The sequence below is a fragment of the Eulemur rufifrons genome, chromosome 15 (genome assembly GCF_041146395.1).
Source record: "Eulemur rufifrons isolate Redbay chromosome 15, OSU_ERuf_1, whole genome shotgun sequence".
Classification (NCBI taxonomy): domain Eukaryota; kingdom Metazoa; phylum Chordata; class Mammalia; order Primates; family Lemuridae; genus Eulemur; species Eulemur rufifrons.
This window is the reverse complement of record NC_090997.1, coordinates 80807185-80825239: the sequence shown is the minus strand read 5'-3', so window position 1 is coordinate 80825239 and position 18055 is coordinate 80807185. Positions and strand designations below refer to the sequence as shown.

General features: G+C 34.8%; 1 protein-coding gene across 1 annotated transcript in view; it reads right to left on the bottom strand.

Moving 5' to 3' along the window:
- Positions 1 to 599: 599 nt before the first annotated feature.
- Positions 600 to 18055, bottom strand: part of ENPP1 (ectonucleotide pyrophosphatase/phosphodiesterase 1) — a 58518-nt gene continuing 41062 nt past the window's right edge. Inside the window, exons 14-25 of the mRNA XM_069489166.1 lie at positions 17008 to 17039; positions 16153 to 16280; positions 14909 to 14978; positions 14101 to 14188; positions 12637 to 12806; positions 11393 to 11444; positions 9547 to 9701; positions 7889 to 8018; positions 6737 to 6817; positions 5756 to 5888; positions 3975 to 4137; positions 600 to 1156 (exon numbers count right to left, since the gene is read on the bottom strand). Of these exons, the coding sequence (XP_069345267.1) occupies positions 986 to 1156; positions 3975 to 4137; positions 5756 to 5888; positions 6737 to 6817; positions 7889 to 8018; positions 9547 to 9701; positions 11393 to 11444; positions 12637 to 12806; positions 14101 to 14188; positions 14909 to 14978; positions 16153 to 16280; positions 17008 to 17039 (1373 nt within the window). The 3' untranslated portion in view covers positions 600 to 985. The remainder of the gene's footprint in view (positions 1157 to 3974; positions 4138 to 5755; positions 5889 to 6736; positions 6818 to 7888; positions 8019 to 9546; positions 9702 to 11392; positions 11445 to 12636; positions 12807 to 14100; positions 14189 to 14908; positions 14979 to 16152; positions 16281 to 17007; positions 17040 to 18055) is intronic.

The window sequence follows — 18055 nt, the reverse complement described above, 5'->3', positions numbered from 1 at the left end:
TACCAAGAAGATATGAAGAGATTGGTAACATATTCTCTTCAAATCTATGAAACTTTAAAATAAACCACTTAATACAAAACAGCTCTGCTGCCGATGGGGTCAATCTTGCGCACAGAGGGAAACATTCCTATCATGCCAGTGAAAAATGCCTCCTGTGTGCTGACAAGTTCTCTGAGGTTTCACCAAGATAAGACACAATTTTAACAGTCTAAAAGATCATGTTTAAAGCCATTTTCAGCCTATGTTAATTACCAATGAGCAGGATGGGAATATTTTTCTTTTTTTGTACAATTGGAGAGTACGATTTTTCCCTAGGTAGGTATACGCAACTCACAGATCTTCCCTCAAAGTTAAACTTGTTTCAACCATTAAGTCTGAAGAAATCCAATCACAATTTTAAAAAGCCTACAAGATTAATAATTTGGCTTTTGAGGGAGAATGCAGAAAATGTAGAAATAGGGTCTCACAAATATTTTGGCTTCCATTAATCTTTTTTTTTTTGATGAAAACTATAGAAAATTAAACTCCAAGTTAAAAGGAATACAGAACCACTTTTAAATCTTATAAAGAAAGAAATGTAACATGGACAATTCCAATTCTATTAATTAGTCTAGTCAGTGTTTGCCAATGCCATCCAGGTTTATTACCAACAATAAGATTAAAAAATCTGGTGTCCAGACAATTTGTTCACAGCCACTTCCCCGTTAAGAGAAGTAGAAAAGCAGTTTCGGGTATGGTCTGTCTTTATTCCTCAAAACTTGAATATGTACAATTCTTACACAGTCAAATATGTGCAAGACTCAACAGGAACACCCTCCTACTGCTGTGCTGAGTCCACAAGTTTCCCTGAGATGTCTGTATCACAGAGGATTCCATTCTAACGCTGGTAGACAGTTTCTCGAACAATACAATAGTGTGGATAGAGGACTGTATAAAATATAAGGTTCTCTCAAAAAGATTTATGGTGTTTTGGGAATAAAAAATATTAGTCTTCTTGGCTAAAAGTTGGTAAATGTGTTTTCAACTTTAAAATGTCTGAAACTGGCTCTTTTCTTTGTTGATAGAAGCTGAGTCCAGTGATATGCTCAACATCTGTGATCCGTGCTCTGTGTAACATAAGCAACTCTTCAACCCATGAGGATTCGTGCTTCCCGTGCTATGAGGATGGGAAATAAAAAAGAAACGTCACCAGAGAATAGTCAGTTCACGTCTATAAGCTCTCCATCTCCCCAGTTCAATCATTTATGACATTTTGGTTCTGGAAGTGGCAGAGGGCGCATGACTTGTTAGATGTAATCCCCACTCTTGAGAAGTTCACCCTCTAATATAAACCATGTATGTTTGTTTAATTGGGAAATTAAACAAATTTGGGAAAAATAAATTATATCTGGTCATGCATTGCACAGGTGCAAGAAACTTCAACAGTTCAGGGTTAAAATAAATATTGGAAAACAGAAACCAAATGGCATGGTAGAAAGAATATGGGAATTAACATAAAGAAAGTTGGATTTGAGTCCTGGTTCTATAACCAGTCTATCAGGTAAACTAAGGCAAGTCATTTAACATATGAGTCTTGCTTTCCTTACTTGTATCCTCTTTATGGGGTTATTTTGAGGATCAAATGTAATGATATGTGCAAATGTACTACACAAACACTAGTTCTTGTGAGAATATGTTATCTACATAGTTGCATGAAGAATGGGTTGGGGGAATTTCATTTCTGGTGACAGGGTAAGTCCTAGATGACATAAGAAAAGAATGAAAGGTAGATATTTGGCAAATGGAAGCAGAGATGGTAGTCGACTACCAGAGATGGTAGTAGGTGAAAATCATACACCCACGTCAGTGTAAGTTTTTCTGAAAATGGCCATTGGAGAAGATGAGATGAAGAAAGTATCTACTAGTTGGTGGGCTACGATTATACTTTAAAGATGTCCTTCAATAAAAGTTAATATGCCCTTGGGACATTATTAGTTGAAACTCATAAATATAGACTTCTCATAAATATAGACTTTACATAAAAAACAGACCAACAACCTCCATTTTCCTTTTAGCCTCCAACCACACACTATCCAATACTCAGTCTTTCTCTTTGCAGCAATCCTTAGAGACAATTCTTTGGCTCGAAGGGGAACAGCCCTGACTCAGTGGACTACTTGACCAGTGGGTAATTGCCATCTCTTCCAACATTCACAGGAGCAGATAAAAAGTACATTCAAGAAATCTGTTCTCTCAGGCCAATATCCAACTAATCCTTCACTACTTCAGAGGTGAAACAGAAGGCATCAATAAATATGCATGATATACCTTAAAATAATCCTCTCTCTGGTTCAAGTCCAATATTTAGTATCTTCTAGGCATGTTGCCATTGTAGAATTTGATAAAATGTTTTCATTTAAGATAGCAGCATAACAGCTTTTGGAATGGTGGAGTTGGAAAAGGAACTCAGTGCCTAACTCATAACACTTACCATCATTTTGGTCAATGAGACATAAGCACAAGCCTATGGCTGCCTTTTTTATTTTTGGGGGAGAAGACAGAATTAAGACATGATATGTAAAGAAACAGATGTCATCTTTAGCCCATGTAGGCCAAAGCCACATCCTAACAGTAGCAGAGCAGAAAGACAGGAAAGGTCTGGGTCCCTAACGGTGCCACTGACCCAAAGCACCATCGCAAGACTCCACACAGCTGGACTTCCTGTTCCAGGAGGAAACCCTGACTTGCTTAAGTCACTACAATGGGGTTTCTGTTATTTGCTGCAGAACCCCACTCTAACTAATACACCTAATGACAATTTAATCTCTCAAACAATAGAAAGTAACGAAGAAGGGAGTAGTTGGTATGTGTCCAACAGTGCCCCAGTATTGACCTTTTAGCAGAGTTAGATATTCTTCAGGCATCTAACCAGCTAAACTCCTGCTATTCTGTATTTGATTCTGAAGAATAAGGAAAATTAACTTAATGAGAAATGTGTTCTATGAGGTACAAATAATTCTGAAAGGTTATCACAGAAACAATAAAGGAAAGACATAGCTTCATGAATATTAATGATCACTACATAGAAACACTATTACATCAGGGATGGCAAATGGGTCGTTGCATTCCACTCCTGAGCCCATAGCAGAGATTACTGTTTTGTTCACGGCTGTGTCCTCAGTACCTAGAGGATCTGACAACAAATGTTTATCAAAGGAATGAATGGCTGGCTCAAAGAAATGACGAAAGAAAGAATAAATGCAGCACTCTTTCCTGCTGAGCTCAGACTGGGTCTCAAGATCCTTTTGACCACAGAACTCCAGGTACCCACCTATCCATTGGGACTGGTATGAAAGCTAAATCTTTTGCCAGCTCAGGTCTAGACTTACTTTGTGTTACTTCACTGGGAAAAAAAAATGGGAAGTGTGGGAAGGACTCTGAAAGAAAAGCATTTTGGCTCACAATAAGGAAAAACTTAAAAATTGCTAAAGTTTGATATAGTTTTGATGTTCAAATCTATAATTTAGATTTTTAAAATTCTGAGCAAATAAGATAATATAAAGCAATTGTTTCCAATCACTAGAATGACAATAGATAAGAAAAGATTTTTATAATAAAATGGTACAGAAAATTTATTTGAAATGCTTTCTAACTACAACTTTAAGACTAATTTATAATGGTGCTGATACTTTTGGAATTATAAATCCAGTTTTGAAACAAGAGAAAATTCACCCTTCTCATAAGCCTAGAATTCAGTGGCTGGGCTGTATAAAGTTTGATTCTGATCTGATTTTTAGTGTCTTTAATAGACAAGGGTAGTCTTCTCCAAAGATGTCATCTTAAAGGATCAATTTAAAATTATCTTGTAATTCCAAAGTCCATGTGTATTCAAAAGTGTGTTTTCTCCCACAGTAATGTCAGATGTAAGGCACATACTCAAATATACATACGTTTGTATTTTCAGTATATAAAATGAATGTACAAAGGCTACTTACCACACAGTTCTCACTGTTATCAGTCCTGTGAGGCAAAATGAAAGCTAAGGTATCTAAGTTTTCACAGTGCAAGGGAATCTCGGATTTACTTTTACAACTTGTTAGCACAATGAAGAAGTGAGTTGGAATCAGAATTTCTTGATTACGGATGACTCTCATGTTTCTGAAAAATATGTCAATATTCGCTTTTAAAAAGAAATAACCATTTTCCTTTTAATGAATATTTCAGCAGAGTAAGTTTTTAATACAAGACATCTAAAAATCAAATTCAGAGAAATAATTAAATTTATTGTAAGAAGTTAGTAATCATAATGCTTCAACATAGTCTGCCAGATTGAGAGTAATGAAAAGACAGATAAACGCAGTCCATATAATTTTTATTTTCTGTAGAAATGTATTGGATTTTGAATTTTTTTTTTTTTTTAGTTTTACCTAAAGACACTGGAATTGAGACACTAAAGAAAATATCATTTTTTGAACACCTATAACCAAGAATATAAACCATTATTGTTAGTCTTTTAAATTCTATGCCATTATGAACAAAAAATGGGCAGAGAGTGAACTGGTTAGGAATGCTTTATTCCTATTCCTTCGGAGATGACATGTTGTGAATTCTCCTTTGTTTTAACTGCATATTCTCTCCTATGTAAGGACTTAATTTTTTTTTAATTGTAGCATATTATCAAAGACTTCCCAAGCATCTTTCCTTCACTCTAATTCTCCTATTTTCTTTGGTTTTAAAGCTGTGTTTGTTTTTTCAGCATCTTTCAAAATTTAAGGTAGTGGAATCATTGTTTTCAACTATGATCTTATGTGGAATCATAATATGTAAAATAGATTTAAACAGAAAGTACCAGTTGAAGCCGTAGGTAGGATCCATATGAAGTTCTCCTTCACCCAGTCTAGTGCTATATCCTGTGAGGCACCTTTATGCCTCAAGGGATATAATAAAAAAATTGCAATTTACAAACTGACGTGCTCTCAGATATATGTGTAAGTCACATTCACCTAAGTCAGCTTGGGAGAGTAGGAAAGTTCTCAAGAGAAGGGCTGAATCTCAGTAGAGTCTTAGGTCTTTTTCTTATAGCCTTAATAGCAAAATTCCTTCAAAAAAATCTTGTAAATATTGTTTTCACAAAGATCAACTAGTTTCCTCCTTCCCTCTCTCATTTTATAAAAACAGCACCACTGATAGTCTCCTCAAGATGATTGCTCCATCATTCCCCTCCAACCAAAGTCTACCAGACGTGAAGCCCAAGTTTTTAAATGCTGTTCATTCCTAGACTCAAGGTATCTGTAGCCACACCATGTAGTCCTTCATCTCACTGACAGTATATGAAGACTGCATCTTGACAATTAGCCACACACAGATCTTAAACACTGAGTTCCAGCGTTGAAACTGAGCTCAAGTATTACTCAACTGAATGGGGATGAAACACTACTTCTTTTACCTAAAAAAATATTTTACTGAACATTTAGCAAAACATCAAAATTAATCAGATATCTCAAGAGGCTTCCAGTATAGTCAGAAATGTCATGTCCATAAATATGAATAGTACCAGATAAAAAAAGTTCTGCTTACTCAACTGGATGCTGATCCCATTTGATAGCTATTTTTTGTTTTTTTCTTTTGAGAAGGAGGTCTTGCCATATTGCCCAGGATGGCCTCAAACTCCTAGGTTCAAGCAATCCTCCCACCTCAGATTTCCTGAGCTGGGATTACAGGTGCACACAATAGTGACTCAATAGTGACTTTTAAGAGTAATGAAATATGTTCTTACTGCCTCAGAGTCTCTGGAGAATCATAATGTCCGTCATAATCAGAGTCAAACACAGGACCACTGACGACATTGACACCATTTCTTTCTTCCGCATATCTTTGCAGTAGGGTATCATGAAAATAGCGCCATATAACTGAAACAAGAAGGAAGACAGCAAAGTTTCAAAAGAACAAGGTACCATGCTGTCATGTGAAATAAATTAACACTATAATTCAAAATCAGCATTAGTAACAATTAGAGATAAAGTCAAGTTTGGCTTTCGTCTTTGTGTGAGGCCAAAAATCCATTGTTCAGCTTTGGCCTTTGGAAGGACTAATAGGCAAATGTTAAATCCAACTCTATTTCTGGCATCCCTGAACAAATGCATCATGTTGAACATGTGTTCACATATCATCATTAAGCATAACAACGTCACAAACACAAACAAGGTATGTTATTCAGATTTACTATTAATATCTGAATATTCCCTTCAAAATATTCACAACTATTCTAAATATAGAGTAAAAATCACCTTATATGCTCATATTTTGATATTCTAAACATCAATTTACATATAAATGTGTATTTATTCTTCTAAAAGTCAAATGCTACAATAGTTAATGATGATGTAAAATCTATTTATTTTAGAAACAAAAACAATTATCAAGAACTTCCAAATAGTTAAATAGGGACAGACTGAAAGTTATTATAAGTGCTAGTAGACTGTATTAGTTACATAACTTTGGGATGAAAATCATATACTTTTTCACCAAAAATATTTATAAACATTTAAATACAAAGCAGAATACACATTGGAATATATAATAATTCTAATATTTGTAGAATTTTTGTGTACTAGTATTCTCAAAGTTAAACAAACCTTTAAGAGTACATTTGGTATTTATTCATTTAATTTAGACCATTAGGTCTATTACATGTAAATTATACCTATATGTACAGAAATTCATTAAAATCATAAAATATAGAGTTAAAATTTTTTACCTTGAAAACTCTGGTACATTGGTACTATATTAGTAGAAAGCAAAGCTTCAGAATATATTTGACTTGAATCTTTACTTAGTTCTACAAAGAACACAAAAAGGAAAACTTTATAGTTTCTCATGGTGTAGGGGGAAGAATTTTTAAAAAATTAGCTGAGTATCATCTTAAATCTATAAAACTTTCCCAGGTACTGAGTCCAGGGAAAATGTAATGTGTTTGGTCAAGTTCTTAAAAAAATAAAATATTTAAATCTTTTCATTTCAAGCCAAATTCGTCAAAGAAACAAAAACTTTAATAAGAAGAGCCCCAAATTAAACATATTTAAACTTTACTTTATATGCCTTGTTTCAACTAGAGTGAATAATGTTGACAATCTTCTTTCCTTAAACTTTTTCATAGTGAAAAGAAAAAAAGACAGTATCTGGCTTCAGAACAACACCTACTACCCAGAAAAAACATCACGGGATGTCTGCCTCAAAATGCTGCACAAGGCTTCTTTGTATGAATTTGAGCCTCGGACCTGGTCTATTTTTATAATGTGATAGCCAAGTTCTGACTTCAGATTCTTACTCCGGGGACTGAACTGGATGCTGGGGGCATTTGAGCACCTGGAATCTTCTGATTTTTTGCCTTTTAAGGCTGGCCCCAAAATGTCTTCTCATTCACAAATTTGCCACTTCAAAAAATAGAACACTTAAGCTTCAAAAAGGTCATTCCCTAGAGGCTCCGTAACAGTGAGAAAGCCAGCATACTTTAGCCTCTACCTAATTCTCTGACAAATCACATTGTCTTTTTAAACAACAAAGTTGTATCTCCTTCCTAAGAACCCTGACATAGCCTTCCAATTTCACACAGTTTTCTCAAATTTCATTTAAAAGAAATGCAGAAAAGAAAGGTAAAAAGTGTTCTACCTACAGTATCTGCACTGTATCAACTACCCTCCAAACAAAAGTAAAAAGTTTTATAAAATTCAGTTTTTAGATGATTAAAACTTCTCCCTGATATTTATATTTCTAATTCACAATTTTCACCAATAAATAAACAAGGTTATGTATCTCGCCCCATAAACTATGATAGATTTACAAACAAAAGAAAAACCAAAAAAGAAGAAGAGGATAAGGAGAGGGGAGATCGGGGGAAGAAGAAACTTACGTGGTGGGGAGAGGAACCCATAACTCACTTTGGGATTATTTTTATAAAATGAACATTTGTGGATAGGACTAAGAGAAATTCGAAAGTCCTGGTAGAGACAATTGGAAAAGTCTTCAGTAGAGAAATTGTCCTGAAGAACAAAATAAAAAAACATCAGGTGTCAGGCATAGAGAAGAGAAGGAAATTGCTTTATAAATAATTAAAGATGAGCTATAGCATCACATTACGAAGCTCTAGTTATCTGTTCGTGTCCTTCTCACCACTTTTCCACTTTTCTACTAGTATACTCATCTTTTTTCTAACTGAGCTATAAAAATTCTTTACAATATTAATTGTTATATATGTGCAAAGAATTTTGTATTCTGTGATAATTTTGTTTATAATGTTTTTATCTACAGAATCTTAAGCTTTCATATTATAAAATGCTGACTTTTAGAGATTTAAGTCTACCTTCCACCCCAAATACAAAGGCAAAAGTTGCTGGGGACAGGGAGGAAAGCCACTGAACAGCAATGTAAAAACCTCAAGAATAGCGATGACTGAATTCATGTAGCTTTAATTATACAAGAAAACTGAAAATTCAAATGAAATCAAAGAACACAATAATTAAGGTATTAAACAATAATAAATAGGATGTGGTGCCTACACAACATGATGTAGACTGCTATATATCACAAAGTCAAGTTTAAAAAAAAGCATTTGAAGTGTTTGAAGGCCGTCTTCGAAAATTAAAATCAAAGTTCAAGAAACTTCATAGAAATATATGAATGTGTATATATGTTTTTTAACATAGAAATTATGTACATATACACATGTCCCTTTTCTTATTTAGCAATCTCACCGAGTATTTACAATAGTTATTTTTTAAACCCAAGTGGTACCCTCAACTATGCTCTCTCAAATCCCTTTTTCCCTTCCTTAAGCGCATGCTCTAGCTTGCCACTCACTGTCAGTTTCTGAAAATCTGGTCAGTTTAGTTGAAGATTTCAGTTGCACATAAAATCTAAATCTCATCTTCTCTCCCTTCTCTCTTTCAAGGACTATCTCCTTCACCACTCCTCTTTCTACCCCAGCACTTGGGGCGGTGGGAGTGAGGGAAAGGCTGGCCCTGTTCTGGGATATCTACCCTCACTTTCTTTCAAGGCCTGACTCCTCTGGTCTTGGTGGTGGACAGGGTTTGGGTTCTGGCGTCTCCCTGGTTTGGGGTGGGGGTCTTCGTGTGGATGCTCTATGCAGTGATGTTACTGAGCTTTGATGGTTTTCCCCCTCAGCGAGAACCCCCGTAGATTTGGGCAGCTGAGGTAAATACTTATACTCATACAGCTATGTATTTAGAAATGAATAATTGTGACTGATCCTAATTTCATGACATTATAAATTAGAATCATAAAATAGTAAAACTAGGGGAAAAAGGCAAGAGAGAATCCTTTACAACACACCCCTTATTTCACAGAAGAAATTGGTTTTGAGTCTCAAAGTCACGTAGCCGCTTAGTGGTAGAGCTAGAACTGACTTTTTTTGACTCCCTGTTCGGTATTCTTCTAATTTGAGAACTGATTACAGTGCCAAAATTAACAGTGAGAAACTATGCTTTCAGTGTTTTGCTTAATGATAAGTTGAAATAGCTGTACATAGCTAAAGAGGTGACAAATACTTGCATTTCTGTTGACAGTGTAGGATGTCCAAAGGGGCATCTGGATGTCCTGGCTGTAGCCACTCACAAACTGGTGCTGGTAAAGGAGGCAGACGGTGTTTTTCTTCTGCAGAACTCTGGGTCTTCCATAGGGTAAAATTTCATGCTGAATAATCTTCTCTTGGGTCGTAGGGAGAAAATGAAACCACCATTTAAATGTAATCAGTGTGCATTAAGTGATAATATATGATGATACACTCATCTAACCCTTTCCTCTACTTAACCATATAGAAAATTTCTTTGTAACTATTAAGAAAACTAATTATAAATAGCAGAATCATAAACAATTAACAAAACAAATGGGGTTTACTGCAAGTTTTGCCCATACTGAAAGGTCAATGTAATATCAAGATATCACAAGACAGCACTACATGAAATTGCTAGATATTGCAGTTAATTAGAACTTGTATTACCAGAAATTCTTTAGCATTATTTTAATTATTAATTCTTCAGCACATATTCCAGAAAGCAAATTTTCTGGATGATATGTGTACTTAGAAAGCAAAAAGTTCAGAACTGAAATCATGAGATTAAATTGAATGAAACAATAACAATATAGATACTGTTTATTGCCCTTTTTCCAAGTGTCAAGTGCTTTGTATACATTATCTAATTAATTTTTACATCTCCCTATGAATTAAGGTTATAGGGATTTTACAGATGAGGAAATAACAGCTTACAGGAAATACCTTTTCCATGAAGATATAGTTCCTAAGCTCATATTCGAACTCAGATCTACGCAGTTCTGAAACTGTTATCCTTTAACACAATACTTTGCTACCACAGGGCTATCAAAGATTTCTCTAATTCCAACATTTACAGTAGGAACTTTATATAGACAGGGGCAAGTCAGGATTAATGCAGAATTTACTTCTTTATTCCAACAGGAAAACAATGAGACCCAAGGAACTTAAGGATCAGAGTGGGCCGGGCGCGGTGGCTCACGCCTGTAATCCTAACACTCTGGGAGGCCGAGGCGGGTGGATCGCTCAAGGTCAGGAGTTCGAGACCAGCCTGAGCGAGACCCCGTCTCTACTAAAAATAGAAAGACATTATATGGACAACTAAAAATCTATATAGAAAAAATTAGCCGGGCATAGTGGCGCATGCCTGTAGTCCCAGGTACTCGGGAGGCTGAGGCAGTAGGATCGCTTAAGCCGAGGAGTCTGAGGTTGCTGTGAGCTAAGCTGATGCCACGGCACTCACTCTAGCCTGGGCAACAAAGTGAGACTCTGTCTCAACAAAAAAAAAAAAAAAAAAAAAGGATCAGAGTGTATCAAAGTGGCTCTGAACATTCAATGCACAACTGAAAAATTTCATCAATTTTCTGCATATTCTTAATTATTATTCAAAAGTTATGAAGAAATAATTTTAGATAAACAAATCAATTTATAATCTCTTATAATTAAGAACTACAAAAACATTTGTAGCCCTTTAATATTTTGAAGTTAAAAATAAAAAAGAACCAGGTGAGATAGGAACACAGGAATTTTAAATGTAAATCTGATTCTTTACTATAAAACTATAAAAGTCTTCAAAATTTCAAAACACCTCCATTGTGTTCATAAAGGGTGATTCAGCTTCCACTAAATATATCACATGTTATTTCCACTGTAAAAAATTTTTTCTTTCCTTATGACTAACAGCCTAGACTATCAAGCAAAGAGATCTCTACGTTTCATCAGGAGATCCACTACTCCCTTTATGTTATGGTTACTCTCAAATGATGCCCCAAACCAATTTTCTGTGGCCCATGCTGTCCAGAAAAAGCCTGCTTTCACAATTCCAAGCTTGAGAGTAACATGCCTTACCTTCTTCCGTGGTGAGTTCAAACCGACTGTGAAAATCCTCCATTGGCAAAATCTATAAAAGTTCATAAAACTATTTTGAAGGATCAAGAGACATGTTTTAATTTTGTAACATATAACTCCTATAGGTTAATCGAGCCAACATAGAACCAAGATCAAATTTATAATAGTCTTTTATTATTTAAAGTTTTTTTTTGATGAGGAGGATAAAAGGAGAGGAATGACAGCTACAAAAAGACAGAATTGTTAGCACAAGCCTAACACCAGTAATTAAAAGACAAAAATACAATTGCTGCTTTGTAATTCTTATCTATACTCTATAACAGTCTTTCTTCAAGTCTAAGTCAAGTCTAAAACAAAACAGAAAGCATAAAATAAACTGCTATCTCTATAGATGTTATCAATTTTGTTCCTAACTTGTCTGGTATTTTTATCTTCTTACAACTACTATATATTAAAATAGAAGTTAAAAAAAACAGTGTACATATCTATTTTGTACCCCCCAAAATGGGTTTTTCTCCCTAAATTTATTTTATTGATTGATTGATTGACTGAGTGATTGAAGGAGTGAGTGATTGACTGAGACCAGGTCTCACTTTGTTGCCCGGGTTAGAGTGCAGTGGTGTTACCATAGCTTATTGCAACCTCAAACTCCTGGGCTCAAATGATCCTCCCCTCCTGTTTCGGCTCCCAAATAGCTGGGACTGCAGGTGCTCACCACCAAGCCCAGCTAATTGTTTTTATTTTTTGCAGAGATGAGATCTCACTATTGCTCAGGCTAGTCTCAAACTCCTGGCCTCAAGCGACCCTCATACGTTAGCCTCCCAAAGTGCTAGGTTTACAGGTGTGAGTCGCCACACTCGGCCTTCCCCCCAAATTTAAAATAGGTTGAACTGTACTTTAGAGAAGGAACATTGTGATTGGTTTACTTTGAACTCAAGACCTCACTTCTAGGATAACAGCACAGATTTCATGATTCAGGATGCTCAAGGACTCAACTAGACTTCTCACCTGCACCCAAGTCAAACCATGGCACCAAGAGACAAAAATAGAGTTGAAAAATGCAAAAATTAGAAGAAAAATAAATTATAAAAGATCTGCATGTGTCCCTAGAATTAAAAATAAATATATGTTTACCCACCTACTCATAAATTTTAGTTTGATTATTAAGTATTTCCACAGCATATGCTATACAGAAGGTTTTATAAAACCCTACATAACGGGCTAAACTTCTCCGTGATACTTACCGATGGGTTACATGAACAGCCAAGGTTATCTCTGGGGTTTGTTGTGAAGGGGCAGTATTTCGGGGGGTATGCTTCTTTGGGATGTTTTGGGGTATAAACAGGATTCTTTAGAAGGTGGTTAAGACTTCCGTGAGTTCCGTTATTAGGAGCTGGTGTCAAATTCAGTAAGTCTGCATAATTTCAAGAATGATAAAGAGTTACTTAGAAGTTTCAAAACCAAATAAATAGTAGACTTGTACTATGATCTTTATTTTTTTAAACTTTACATATATGTATATATATATCCTTTACTTTTTAACTAAAATAAAACTATAAAACTCTTGGGTTTGAAAGTATTTATGACTATGCTATTCTTAATAGAAATACCGATATGTATGTTGTACTTCACTATAAAATTTCTGATTTTAAAGTACACGGTAAGTATAGTTACCATCTATTGAATGTGTATTATATGCCAATAACTGTGTTAATATTTTTCTTAATTCCCAAAATAATTTAATATGTTATCATCAATATTTGGTAGATAAGTAATCCAAGTGCTTTGCCCAAGGTCTTCAAGTCACTACTGTAGTAGACCTAGCATTCAAAACCAGCTCTGAGTCTACAACTCTTGCTTTTTTTTTTTTTTTTTTTTTATGGCGTCTTGCTCTGTCTCTCAGGCTAGAGTGCAGTGGCATCATCATAGCTCACTGCAACTTTAAACTCCGGGGCTCCCAGTGATCCTCCTGCCTCAGCCACCCAAGTAGCTGAGACTATAGGCATGCACCACCACACTCAGCTAATTTTTGCTTTTAATAATAATGACAGCAAATACTTATACAGTAAAGCACTTAGAAAATGCCAGGTGCTATTTTAAGTGTTTTAAGACATATTAATTAACTTATTTAAAGTATATAGGCGCCCACTAAAAGAATTATACTTAAGACATATTTAAGGTTTGTAAATGCTCAGTATCAGTATCATAAAAAGGAAATAATATCTAAAACTCAATACCCCACCATAAAAGTACTAATACACAAGGTACTAAGTAAACCAAGAAGACCCCTAATGGGTCCTTCTTCATTTCTATAACCTTGACATTGACATCCATTCAACTATTATGGCTACCAGAGGTTCTACCTGTTCTGTTCACCTTTCACTGCCCCCATCTCTTTTCCCTTGCTGCTATCACTACTCTGACTCATGAGTCATATAATTAACAAAGGGCGAGACACTGGGGCTGTACAGACCACCCCGCTGTGAGTGTTGTACTTCACCCATGTGCAGCCTAGTGGGAAAAACAGGTAAGTCACAGGACAGTATGTTCCCTGCATTTCTTCAGTAACTCTGGGTCAGGAAGAAAAAAGGTGAAAATATGTCTTGCCTTAGCATCCTCTCCACAAAGTTGCCCACCACATGACCTACTTTTGACAATCCTATTCCAGCTGTTTTCAGAAGGGAAAGAAGTTACCTGTTCACACTTACCACACATTAAGTTATAGACTTCAATATTTTCAAAGGTGTCAACCTCAACACCATGCTTGAATGCAGGTCCATAGCCAACAAAAAGGGCCTAGATTGGCCAGAAAAGGAACAGTTATAAGTGTATTTCAATTATGTATATAATTAGTCAAAAAATAAGATTATCCATGTTGTATGTACATAAACCGGTTATGTTAAGATAAAAAGAAAACTACCATGCCCAATGGCACTTGTGGGATATTGTTTTAACCCTCACTGCACATATATCTCAGGACATCTCGGGTATTTCTCATAGTTTTACTACAATTCTTGACTTGACAATCAGAAAAGAATGGATGAGAAAATCCTTTTTCATCTATGACATGGGATATAAACCTCACCCTGCCCACCTCATGCAGTGCTGCAGGGATCAAATTAAATAATTATTTTGACTGTATTTTGAAAATTTTAGAGTGCTAGGTAAATATAGTATCTCCTTTCAGAACATAAGTATGATACCTTCTTCTCTATTAAATCACTCTTTTCTTTTACTGTAGAGCAATATTCTCAATGGAACACAAATAAATGCAAAATAATTATTAGAAATTTAGTAGGAGGTATAAGTCACATGTTCATGAAACATGAATACAAAATTTTAACAAAGTTCTTTACTTTTTTGTCCAAATAAAAACAGCTCTGTGAAAGTATATGCTCCATAAATTCCCATTCAAGACATACAATCATAGTCTGTTTATAAGTCTAAAACTTTATGTATCAGTTTTTCTATGGATTTAATCCTATTTTTTAAAAAAAGTACAACAGGTTTACTCACTTGCATATTTGAAAATGTATTGTCAGAGCCATGAAATCCAATTCCACAATATTTCCTTTCTGAGGGATTCCTAATTTTGACATACATAAATTAATAAAGTCCATTCGTAAAACATAATTGATAATCATAACATTTCATCAATAAATAATAAATAACTATTGTGTTAAACCAACATACAGGTAACTAACACTGCTTGGCTTTGAAAGTAGCAAGGGGTCACCTCTATCTTTTATTTCATGGACAGATCAACTCTAAGTAATATAGTAAAGGAAGGAAAAACCACTAGCACTGAGACAGAAGTGGTTTTGATCCTGACTATGCTATAAACTAGCTGTGACTTTAGAACATTTAATTATCTTCTCTTGGTTTCAATTTCTCATGCTGCTTATTTGTAAAAATTCAATGATATAGGCTAAAACAATGCTTAGAACATGGTATTTAGATGTGGACTAAATATTAGTTCTCCCATGAGGGTAAGGACCGTCCTTCCTTTCATATTCTTTTCCTAAACACTAAAGACCTAGTGTTCTCATAAGAGTGGAGACAGTGAAATTCTGTTGACTGGATTCTGATTTACTGCTTAGGTTTTGCTTATTAGGAATATTTATCATGACCAGCTTCTTGGCGATCATCAAAAAAGTTAATGAATAGGTTTTGAGATATTAACATTAACCATCCAAATAACTAGCCAAACACACCAATTAACTAAGGCTTATTGAATGTATTGGTATGAGGAGAATGAAAAAGCAACTGTGTCTAATGAAGACAGTTGCTTATTATTATAAAGTGCTTTTACCAATTGTGTGCTGAGCTTTGACGATATGGTTAGACATAAGTTTAATGTGTAGAAGAGAGGTTACGGCAAGTGGTAACATTTAAGAAGTAATAGATCATAGGAAGTAATCAATATGGATATGAAAGGCCAGAGCAATGGTTATTAGCCAGGGGTGATCCCCCTTCTCCTGGGACTTTTGGCTATGGCTATGACATTCTTGGTTGTCACAACTGGAGAGAGGTGCTACTTTCACCTGTTCAGGGAGAAGTCAAATATCCCACAAAGTACAGGATTGATTACAAAGAATTATTCAACTTAAATATCTTCATACCAAGGTTGAAAAATCTGGGTCAGGGTGAAAAGAATCATATTTGCAGTTTTCACATAACATTATGTAAAAGGGCGCAATGGTTACCCTGAATTACTAATAGATCAGGCTAAGTTTACCTGGGAGACTGTCAGAACTTACAATGCAAGTTGCCACTGAGGGTCCAGATAGAATGTCAAGGGCTCGATCCTCTCATTTTTGGCAAAGTGTAAACGCTTAGGTAAGAAACGTTTCAAGTAAGGTCTGAAATGCTGGTTTGGTTCCCGGCACTGAAATTTTAAGAGGCAATGAAAACTATTATCTAGAGTATAAACCTTTCTTAAGATTGTTTTCTAACACCACATGAATTTTTTTTCACAAACATTTTACCAGCCTGCTTAATAAGTCACAGATGGAAAACTAAGAGTTCTTACTACTTGTATGACGTACAAGGCAAATGTTCCAAGCTAGTTCAGATTTTTACAGGAAATCATAATTATTATTGCATAAAAGCCCCAGGAGTCTTAGACTGTCACTAGATTACATTCATGTTACCACTGATGATCCTATTTTCAAACACCCTTATAATTACAATTGTAAGAATTTTCTTCATGACTTAAAATGTATCAAGTATAAAATATAGTGTAGATAACTCAGCACTAGAACAGAAACCTATTTAAAAAAAATAGGCATAAAAAAGACTGGAAAGAAATACATAATGATGCTAACAGTGTTTATGGTGGTACAGTTGCAGGATTTTTTCCTTCCATTTTTTAAAATTATCTCTTGTACTATCATATAAATTTAACAGTGCCAATAAATAAATTCTTAAAAATTTTCAAATCTAGATTGTGGGACATAGCCTTAAAGATCTTTAAAAACTATAGAACACGTACATGTTTACCCACATACTCAAAAATTCTAATCCTCCAATTTTAAGAACAGATACTAAACCTTTTCTCTAAATGTATATTATACAAAACTAACAATAGATAATGGAAAAATATAGATACTCACAGAAAGATTTTTGGCAATGCCTTCATAATTAACTGTAGAGGTACAAACGTAAGAATTAATAGTTGATGGTATGCTATAATTCAAAATAAAAATAATACAAAAATGCAGAATATCAGACTCAGATTCTACATTTAAATGCCAAAGCAGGTTTCAGACAGTTCATTTAAGTCATTACATATTAGTCATGGAAAGGAATTAGACAGATCTATAGGTACCACCCTGTAATGACACCCATGATATAATGTCATGTTGTTAAGTGAAAAGACAAGTTACAGAACATCTATCTATCCATCCATCTGTTCATCCATGTCTATTCATTCATCCATCCATCTATTCATCCATTTGTCCATCCATTGTTATCAACCCAGCATCTAAACATCCATCCAAATATGTATCCATCTATCAATATATCCATCTAGAGCTAGTATGATTTCCTGTGTAAAAATAAAAATGTGTTTTTTATATTAATCTGTATAGCAAATACCTAGGAAGACACATTCCAAATTTAACAGTGGTTGTTTCTAGAGAGGGGAACTGAGTTGGGAAGTAGAAAGACTTAGGGTGGGAAACTGTCACTTTTTACTTTGTATATTTCAATATTCAATGATAATTCCAAAATTTTCAAATAAGAGGGGCATAGGGAAACTCAGAAGAAAGGGCAAGTAGACTAGTTTTAAAACTGAATTTGCAGAGTAAGCCCATGCATTTACTTAGGGTATGTTGGGCTACAAGTCAATAACTGTCTAGCTTTCTAAATTTTTTTAGTCATATTTTATATAAGTTTGGAAAGTTATCCAGATAAAAGAATATATGATATATATTTTATGTACATATATAGATAAATTGATATTCATATAGTTTTTGCTTTAATTTGGGAAACTTGGGGGTCTAATTGAGGTCAGAGTGGGGCTAAAGCTTAGCTATCCTATCCTAAACACCTCTGGGGACTGCCACTGCCTGTACAGTTTTTCTAACAGGTTTTATAACAATCATGTGCTACTTTTCCAAATTAAAAAAAAAATACTAATTAAAACTCATCATTGTGCTT